The sequence below is a fragment of the Lactuca sativa genome, chromosome 2 (genome assembly GCF_002870075.4).
Source record: "Lactuca sativa cultivar Salinas chromosome 2, Lsat_Salinas_v11, whole genome shotgun sequence".
Taxonomy (NCBI): Eukaryota; Viridiplantae; Streptophyta; class Magnoliopsida; order Asterales; family Asteraceae; genus Lactuca; species Lactuca sativa.
In genome coordinates this window covers 45,744,621-45,755,522 of record NC_056624.2, presented here as the reverse complement: position 1 = coordinate 45,755,522, position 10,902 = coordinate 45,744,621, and the positions used below count along the sequence as shown (strand labels likewise).

Here is a 10,902-nt window from a genome sequence, read left to right as displayed (position 1 = left end):
TATGGTTGACTTGATCAACACGCAACTTTGTGTACTCGATCTTCTAGTCCTTCACTTGACACTTTGTCAACGAATTGGTCTAATTTCCAAATATGAAATTTCTCATTCATCGTGCAACCAAGTTGCATGATTCCAAATTTCTGTCCAATTGAAACTTGGGCGATGAGAAACTCTCCCTATTTGGTAAATTCTTGACATTTCCATAATAACATAACTAAGAATCATATCCATTCGAACATCAATTTTCACAACGATTTCATTGTAAGGAAATAAATAAATAAGTCGAACAAAATTTATTTTATTTATAAAAGCAGCGGAAAAATTTGTCCTTACAATGCAAAATCCATTGAAAACTATGTACAAAAGAAAATTTCTAACAACTCTATCATAACTTTCTAAGCTCAAAATTTAATCTTCAAGTCCATGCAATCGAAATCCATCTCTTGTGATTAGATTCATCTTGCTCTCTTATCAGGCTTCCTTTCTTTTCACCGACCCTACAAAAGACTCAAATGTAATCTTATTACATCATGTATTAAGAATCAATGAATAGGAACTTAATGGAGTTAGATAGTGGATTTTTACCTAAAGCGCAGTCATACCTTTGACTCTCCCATCTCTTAGATCTCTTAGGTAATTAGGGCAACTTCGTTTCCAATGCCCCTTCTCTTGGCAATAAAAGCAAATTGAATCTTTTGGAATAACACATGGAACTACTTCAGACATCGCCTTTCTCTTATGATCAAACTTTTCGATCATTGCATGTCTTTCATTGCCATTGTCTATATCCATAGAGTTCTTGAAGGCAGATTCACCAATCAACCTTGCTTTTTCTATTGCGCCAAACCATTGCTGATTCGGCAGCAATAAGCATATAGGTGAGATCTATAAGGGTCATGTTGTGGTTCGTCATATAGTACTCTCTTACGAACTCACTATATAAGTTGGGAAGTGACTGAAGAACCCAATCAACAGCCATCTCTTCACTAACAACGGATCCCATCATTCTTAGTCTATCAATGCGCGACTTCATCCCTAGGACGTGTGCACACACCGACTTTCCTTCTTTATGTTTACTTGCCAATTGGGCTTGAGTGATATTGAACCTTTCAATTTTACAATCTTGTGGGTTAGGGAGAATAATTGTAGGAGGAGGAGGAAGTGAAGCATGATTTCTTGATCCTCGATCGAATTGTGGAATATCATCTTCATGTGGAATGCTTGTTCCACGGGATTTGGGAAGACCATAGTTGTCGAACTTTGACATCTATAATACGGGAGAAAACGAATTCAAGTTAGTTGATTGAATGAGTCCTTAGTAAATCACCCAAATGAGATACTAAGGCTAGGACCCAACACAATATTCTACAACTCGGGAGAGGGATGCCGTAACCCTAATTGCAGAATATTTGAAGGTAAGTGAATGACGATTCACTAATTTCCACCATGAAAAACGAAAAAGAAATTTAAGTTTTAAATCTATGAAAATTCCTAGATCCTTTGAGATACATTGAACTTTCAATGGCATGTTTATATCTCGATATGCCCCTCTTGTTTGTGACTGGGATGCCGAGGATCACAAAGCGGGTGTGAATAACCATGCAAACTACATGGTGCCCTCACATGTTATGGTCACCTATTCGATGTGCCGGTAAACCACACACGCTCCACCGAACTATGACAAACATTGAGTCACCCTTTTCTACCTTTGCTTAGACCCATTTAGTGTGCCGGTTAACCACACACGCTCCACTAACGTCTTCGCAAGGGCACAAAGTGTAATTTCATGGAATTGCATCAATTCACTTTTGCCTAAGTAACTAAGATTGGGAATTTTATAAAACATTTAGTTACTTGATAATTCATTATACTTATAATGGAAGGTTTCGTCCTATCCTACCCGTTCGGCTAACGACCCTCCACTAGTCAAGAGTGCGGTGGGTAAGAGTGGATACCCATTCAATCGCCATTTTATAGGCAATTTCCTTAAACACCCCTTATAGACCAGCTTCGTGAATGAGGCCTACTAACGGTAAGACTGACTTTTAGTTATACATATATATAATGTTAGACTTTTAATGTTATATATAGTATAGGGTGTATTTTATAACTTTTAAAATACTATGTGGTTAACTTTAACAATTACACTTTTAATTCTATTAAATGGTTAACCTAAACTTTAATGGATTTATTAAATCTCATTTAATTATACACCTTAATTAATTAATAAAACCATAAGGGTGTGATTTGAACTTTTTCAAAACTTCTTAGAGTTTTAGTAACATTCCTAATTAAACTTTTAATCAACTTTTAAATTCCAAAACTTGAGGGCAAATTTTTGAAACATTTCAACACATTAGGGTTTAGACTTTAAATATGCATCAAAATTTAAATTCCAAAACTTGAGGGCAAGTTTTGAAACCTTTTTCAAAACATTAGGGTTTCAACTATTTAAATTTCAAAACAACAAAACTTTTGGGGTTCAAATTTAAACTATAAAACCTAAAGGGCCAAATATGAAACTTTTCACAACAACAAGCATCAAATAACAAATAATTCAAATTAACATTTAATCACATAATTATCCATATTTGATTTGTTTAACGATTTCTTGCAAAACAATTTATCAATTTACTCAAAATAATTAATCAATTATCTTATAAGGAAACGATTATCTTATTAATTGATAAATATCTTCAATTAGATCAAAATTATAGTCAAATATATCATATAATCGGATTAATAATGATCTAACATGATAAGGTAATTATCCCAATGCAAAAACAGCAAGAAATCCCGAGATAAGCACTATCTGACGCACCGACTCGCCGAGTCACCCTCTGGAACTCGCCGAGTAGGGCTGACTCGCCGAGTCCAAGAGTGACTCGCCGAGTCAGGTCGAACAGTGAGGAAAAACACGATTTTCAGTTACATCAAGCATCAATACAATAGAAACCAATCATGGCTCTGATACCACTGATGGGTTTTGGTCATAAGACATCCTATGTGCTCATACAAACCCTAAAGCTCGGATCTAGGTTTCTCTATTGTACATACTATGAATCCAAGACTTTGAACCCTAATACTAGCATATGGAAATCAGAATTCACATGTAAATAGGTTTCAGAACATACCTTGATTGTTATATAGCAATAACAATCCAATTCCTCCTTGAATTGACCTTGGAAAGCAAAGAGTCACAAGTGTCACTCCTCTAATGGCTTACAAACACCATAAGCAAGTGGAGAAGGTATAAGGAGAGAGGAGGGAGGTTAGAATTCGTATTTGGGACTTCTTGGGAAGGGATCCACGAATTCATGACCCTAGGGGTGTTTATATAGGTGTAAAGATAGGGTTTCAGTCATTATCCTTATCTAGTTGATTATCCATTAAGCAACCAATAAGATAATCCTTGAATCCTTATCATACTCGAATTCTAAGGCTTTCCAACCTTAAATTCGTCCACCACACTTATAAGATAATCCTTACCTTATTTTGTAACTATCACATAATTACAAATCAGCCCCTCTAGTTTAATTAATTACATTTGATCACAAAACTAATTCTTAATTAATTATTGACCAATATTAATTAAACAAATATGATTTCTCCTTTAATATATTATTCTTATAACATATTAATAAATCATATTATCCTCTCTCTCTAGATATTTCTCCAATCAAGTTGCTTTGGTGAAGGCAACCCAAAAGGACCATGCACCATCGGGTCAAGTACATACCAAAATAGTTATGGACTTAGACACTAATCCAACAGTAAACCCACGTAACTATGCTATAATCATCTACTAGCAACATGAAGTACCTGCTTCCTGAGGGTGTAGGGGGTGATACGGTCCACATAGATCACCGTGAACAAGCTTAAGCCTTTTCTTTGCCCTGTAACTCAAGGTGAAGGGAATGGCTTTCTTATCTGCTTTCCAGACAAGCACCCTTCACATGGTTTTGTAAGGATGTTTAATTTTGGCATCCCTTCAATCATCTTTTTCTTCGACATATTTTTCATTGAATTAAAATTTGTGTGACCCATTCTCACATGCCACAGCCAAGTTGGATCACTAATTCTAGCAATTAAGCACATTGATCTAGCCTCTACCAACTCTATTTTGTAGAGTCGATTTGATGATCTCCTCACTTTCATTAGAAGCTTCCCTGCTGTATCATGAACCCATAGAAACGGGTCCTTGATCTTGATTTCATTTCCTCCCTCAGCCAGCTGTCCTAGACTTATTATGTTGCTACATAAGTCTGGGATATAATAGACTTCATCAAGCTTTCGATGATCACCATTCTTGCATTGAAACATGATTGAACCCTTTCCTTCGATCCTCACCCTTGATTCGTTTCCAAATTTTACATACCCCTGAACTTTTTCATTCAACTCACGAAACTTATACTTGTCACCGGTCATGTGATTACTTGCCCCTGTGTCAAGAGACCACATACTTGACCTCTTTACTTCTTCTTCTCGTGTTCTCAGTTCTAGGGTTACATTTTCCTCATTTAAAAACACTTCACCAGCCTCTCCATCATTATGAAACGATGCTAACAGTAGTGCTGGCTCATTGTCTTCTTGCTCACGAATCAGGTTGTTCTCATGACTTCTTTCACGTCTTGGATTTGGGCATTCCGCTGCATAGTGGCCATACTCCTGACAGTTGTAACACTGGATCTTGCTTTTATCTTGATTACTGGATGTGCCTCTTCCTCCATCTTTCTGGTAGTGTGAAACTCCTCTTCCACGAGTCCCACGACCACCAGTACCTCTACCTCTTCCTTTGCCTCGTGCTCCTGAGCCTCCAGACCCTCCTCGGTTTTATTTGGATTTGGAATCTCCTTCTATCTTCTTTTTGCTTCTCTCTGACCACTCTTGATGAGTCAAGAGTAGTTTTCTTTCATTGCTTTCACCATGCCCTTTCATCCTTTCCTCATGAGCCTTTAGCCTTCCGATTACTTCTTCGGTTGTCATTGTCTCTAGGTCTCCAAATTGCTCAAGTGTTGAATCAATTTGAAGGAACTTGGTCGAGACTGCCCTTAGCAGTTTCTTCATAACGTAGGATTCAATCATTGTGCCCCCAATGTTCACATGGTCCTCATGATGTTGCTTACTTTCGCACCAAATTCATCAACTCCTTCTGATTCTTTCATGTTTAAGGATTCAAACTCAGCCTTCAATGTTTGAATCCTCGCTGCTTTGACTCGTTCTGCCCCCATGTACATTGTCTTCAATGCCTCCCAAGCTTCTTTGGCTATTTTCTTCTCAGCCAAAGACAATAGCAAATCCTCTGGTATCCCTTGATAGATAGCAGCCAAAGCCATCTTATCCTTCTTTACTTCGACAACAGTGTTTGAAGTCCTGGGTTCCACTGCATCCCAGACTCCTTGGGCCTGCATGAAAACTCTCATCTTTATGGCCCATGCAGAGTAATTGCTTCTTGACAACATCAGATAATGAAAGGTGATCTGTCCTTATTTCTCTCCATTTCCATTGCCTCCTGACATCTCTTCACGGGTCTGATAGTTTGGCATGCAACAACCAACCTTTGCTCTGATACCAAATGTTGGCCTTATACAGCGGTATTTGTGTCTTTATGCTTAATTAACACAACAGGGGATAAAAATTGAATAGCATAGTGGGCAGAGTTAAAAGAGAAATGGGACAAGAAAGTAAAACACAGGACAGGGGCAGAAAGCTGCAAACTTCTTATTCATAAACTGGAAGAGAAAAGAGGATACCAACTCCTCGTACATACCTAACTATTTAAATAAAACTTTGAATAAAAATAGCAACTGCTAGCTAGAGACCAGGGGACACTAACCCACATGATCTTGACTTATTCTTTTCTACTAAGAGCTAAAGAAATTAAATAAAAATGTTCATAAGCCAAAACATGACCTGTACTCTGAATTACTTTAATAGGCTCACGAGAGGTGAAGGTGGCTGAACTTGTGCATGGCGGCTGGAGAAGATAGGTTTAGGGTTTTAGGATACGACGTGGGGAAGGGATACCGGTATATCTCGTGTCTCTTTCAAACTTATGCCCAAATATACACTTCTGGTCCCTCCCCATCCATTCTTTTCAAATGAACTCCAATAGTTACCATATAACCCCTCATGACAAATTTCTTTCCAAATAGATACTTAATTTACCATTTATACACTATCTTCTGAAACCCCTTTCAAAACAAGTCCCTTAATTACCAAACGCACTCTGACTTCTAAAAACTTTTCAAATTAAATCCACAACTTATACTTTTAACCCCCAACTTCTAAAATTGTAACAATTAACCCCCGGGACCAACACCTTGCTATATAAATTATTGATTTTAGGGATACTATACACTTATCAATTTATTTATTTATTTATTTAATAAATGGGATGTTGCAGAGAGAGTCTGGTTTTGGTGATGACTCAGAAAATGGTGATGACTAGGATAAAAATTCTCCACCACCCATTTTATGAAGGGCACAAACGTAAAACCCAATACTTTCATGTTGTATGTTCACATTCATTAGATTATATATCTATGGTGTTATGGTAATAGTTGGTTCTACATGTTTATTAATTATGGATTATCATCATAAAAATATTATGGGATTGAGAAAACCAAATGTATCTCACTAGGTTTCCCAAACTAACCCACTTGATTTATATGCATCACATCTAGCGGTGCTAAGTTGCTAGAGATATGAATAGGATGTTGAGTGATTAAAGAGAAGACATGAAAGAGTATTTAGAATCGTTAGGTCTTGACGTTGTAACTTATGTTGTGTATTGATTATGATGAAAGATCTATATATCCAAGAGTCATTACAAAATGATATTGCTAGATGATATATAATACTAAAGGGTCACACTAACAACAACTTGATGCAAATATATTACTTATAAGAATTTGAATCTTGATATATATATATATATATATATATATATATATATATATATATATATATATATATATATATATATTTTGTAATTAATTGTAGATTATTTATTTCATAAAAATATTAATTTTCAATGTTAAGTATCAAAAAATATCATAGTATATCATCAGATATGATTTATTATGTCATGTATATCTTTTTAGACCAAAAGGGTTATTTTGTCTTGTATGGATTTATATGTTTTAAAAATTATAAAAATTTGAAGAGGTTTATATAAAAACTAGCTTCTTATTTTTATAAAATATTCAAGGAGACCATAAAGAAGAAAGAATACTTGCTTTTGATTAATTTATTTAACATACCGTGTTCTTAGAAACAATGACTAGATTATTTGATAAAGCATGGGTCTTAAAGTGCTAAGACCCATGGGATAAAGGCTTACAATAAGGACTTAAAAGACTAGTTTTCTCCTTTCTTTTACAAGCCAAAACCAAAAAATCTGTGGCTTCCCATCTCCATATTTTCTCAAGTTTTTTTCTCTTGAAGTGCTAAGAACATAAAGATGAAGATAATACTTGAATAATCTCTTTTAAGGCAAACTAGCTTCTTTGTCTTAAGAGCGTAAGAGACTCTTTTATTACAAGAAGAAGACTAGCATCTTATCAAGTTGATTTATTGTTGGTGGATATCTCTAGAGAACTTCTACCTTTGAAGTTTCATGCCACACTTCATCAACTTCCAATCTACCATGAGAATCAAAGTCTTCAAAGGTTGTGACACTTTCATTCTATGACTGTTTTAACCTTTCTATGTCTTGCAAAATGATCTTTTAGTTGGATTTGAACTAGTTTTATTTTGTTTAAATTTGAAGTCTTTCGTTGCTATGTTTATGTTTTTTGAAACAATTTTTGAATAAAAACCCAACATACGACATCCTTAGCGTTTTGATATTTTGAAACAATCATTTGTACTAAAAAAATTTTAGTATACTGGGATTTTTCGCGAACAAACATCTTATGATTTTTCTATAGCGTAAAGAAAAGTTTTTTTTGGCTCAGTAAACTAGGGGATGTCACATAATACTCCATTCAAGAAGGAATGAATATTGTGATGGGTTTGAGCCAAAAGAACATCCTATGTGCTCATGCAAACCCTAATGCTTGGATCTAGGTTTCACTAATTGTACATGCAATCATCCAAGGCTTACAAATCCTAGATCTAATGAGAAGAATTCGAAATTATAAGAAACAAATCAGATCTTGATCATTACCTCTTGTTGCTTGCTTGAATCTTCTTGTCTTTGAAGCTTAGAGTCATAAGTGTCACTCCACTAATGGCTTACAAACACCAATAGCAAAAGAATGATATTGGAGGGAGGTTGGAGGCTTCTTAAATTTGGCTGTATAGCTCTTAGGAATAGGGTAGTCCGAATTCTGAAACCTTAGGGTCCTATTTATACTGGAGCTGTTAGGGTTTCAGTAAAAAACGCTAATGGACTGCTTAGGCCTTAAGCAATCCAAGGAAGCTTCTGGAATAAGGCCTTAGGGCTGAAATTAGGAATGGACACATCCTAATTTCGTCCATTCCTAGTCCTAGAGGCTCCTTAGTCCAATACTCAATTATCACACATTTGACAGTTTAAGTCCCTGATATTAAATTAATGTCTTTTAGCTACATAATTAATTTCTTAATCAATTCTTGTCTAATATTAATTTAATTATATGATTTCTACATTAATATATTATTCATATAACATATTAATAAATCATAATAACCTCTTTCTTAATAAATCATCCTAGCATGTTGCTTTGGTGAAGGCAAACCAAAAGGACCATGCATAACTGGGTCAAGTACTTACCAAATATAGTTACGGGCTTAGACACTAATCCAACAGTTTCCCACTTGGATAAGTCTAGTAACTATAAATGCAAGTACAATCCAATTAGCAATCGTAGCACTCAAAGACACTGTCGAACTCTGATTTTATCATTAACCTGTCCTTTAGATAAGGGATCATATATTCCTCCATTCTAGATATCGTATGAACTAAGACATGGATTTTAATCATACTCTCTGTTCATGTGTTGTTTCCTGATTTCCGATTTATGACGACTGACAACAGACTACAGTTGAACACATCAACTCAGTCGCAACTTGGCCAAGCGCTTAGGGTGTCATCACTAAATTATCGAGGGGCCCATATATATATCGCCTTTATCTCACTTTGGGTAAAAGGAACGGATAAACTTCGACTCAATGCTCACTTGTACTCACTCACCGAATCACACGCAATAATATGTTTTATAACACCAAGTTACTGGTGCGTTAACATATTATTAATGTGTAACCGACTCGCAAGATACAAATCACACATCTCGGTTTCAAGAATATAAGATATTATTGTCTCACCAATCATTCGTGATAAATTCCATGAAGTGATTCACGTGAGCGTGCGTTTAATCAATACTCAAATCTTATTTCAGGAGTAATCATGAATACTGCAACAAACTTTTGCTATATCCAAACGCTTTAGACAATCTACAGACGGATTCATGACAGTCTTCATTCATACCCACTTCCAAAGTATGAGCGACTGTGGAGGGTTTGAATAATATTATTATTCAGGAAGTCAAAACATGTAAAATGAAACACAAGACTAATACTAATCCTGTATGGTCCCAAATCATTGAGTATAAATAAAACATTTTATTTAATCACCATATTGATTACTCATTATTTGTTGTTTCGTGTAATCAACTTCTTACTTGAATTATAACAGCAGTTGTCCCATGCTCTCAGCATGTACACTATGATTTCCTATGGTCCTTAATTTGTGATATAGATCAAATGAACACATTTCCAATGATGCTCATTTTACAATTCCTAATCAATTAGTGTAAGAATACAAAATTCTCACCACTACTAGAATATGTTAGAATCTATCATTTTATGCAACGGTCCTTTCGTAATATCACAGCGCCAAAGTCACGAAGACTTTGCCAATGAAATTACAAAGTACTCTATTGGAGATTGTTACAAGACAATTCCATAGTCTTGAAGTCTCATATTCAAGGTACAATCCTTTGAACATTCTTCTTGCATAAAAGTTTCTAATCTAGACATTGATTCTCGATATCCAACCCCCAATATGGAAACATTTCCATTTTGCCATATGACAACTCATTTTAAATAGAACCTTATCTATTCATAATAATGTCAATATGGTCCATCCATGACTATGCTTCCAACTGTCCATAAGCGACCAATCCTTGGCGAACCTTAGATTGTCCTTAACAGTTGTTTAATTATTTTAATCAAATCCGGTTCTATTCCCTTTTTCCCTCTAAATGCCCTAAGCATTTGGAAAAATTTTAGAACGGTCGAATATTACACCATATGCAATCGATCCTATACCCGAAGCGTATGGGATACAATTCATAATGAAAAACGTGATACTTTATCAGCTTCTTGTTATAATATTGTCATAATGTTCCTATTTGTCGTGTTCTCAAAATTCGAACTATGAAGAGGGATGTCGTAATCCTAATCGAACTCTTAGAATGCAAATAATAAATATTATCTTGACTAAATTCTATTAAAATTTCTCGATCTAAGCTTTTAGATTGGAAACGAAGTATAACATTCTCTCCCTTAATTATAGCAAAAACAACTTTTCAACCCCTGAAACTTTGCAAAGTGAAACTTTTGTTTTTCTGTAATTAATATTGCCAACTTGCAATACTTAAATAATATTAATAATGTTCCCACTAACATGATGATTATATCCATTCCAGCATAACATTTATACTCCCACTAGCTTTGACACGTATTCAAAAAAAAGTTTGACTTCTAGAAGGCAATACTTATTGACTTCCAAAGTTCATGTTTCCAATACGATGTGCTTCGTTAAGCCTTTTATCTAAGCTTCTCAAACTCACACACCTTTCCTTAGACAACTCATATGTGTGTCTAAAATAATTCAGAACTTATATTACTAAG

The 10,902-nt window shown here is 35.1% G+C and overlaps 1 protein-coding gene across 1 annotated transcript; it reads right to left on the bottom strand.

Annotated features, from left to right (window-relative positions):
- Positions 1-3,903: 3,903 nt before the first annotated feature.
- Positions 3,904-4,730, bottom strand: LOC111918713 (uncharacterized). Its single transcript, XM_023914342.1, has 2 exons — positions 4,710-4,730; positions 3,904-4,668 (listed from the first exon to the last, which is right to left on the bottom strand). The coding sequence occupies exons 1-2, from the start codon at positions 4,728-4,730 to the stop codon at positions 3,904-3,906; spliced, it is 786 nt and encodes a 261-aa protein (XP_023770110.1).
- Positions 4,731-10,902: the final 6,172 nt, after the last annotated feature.

Excerpts from the sequence above, each read along its gene's own strand:
- LOC111918713 (XM_023914342.1), bottom strand. The coding sequence starts at position 4,730 with ATGGAGGAAGAGGCACATCCA. Across the intron at positions 4,669-4,709 it reads TGGAGGAAGAGGCACATCCA|GAGTATGGCCACTATGCAGC; the intron begins GTAATCAAGATA and ends TACAACTGTCAG.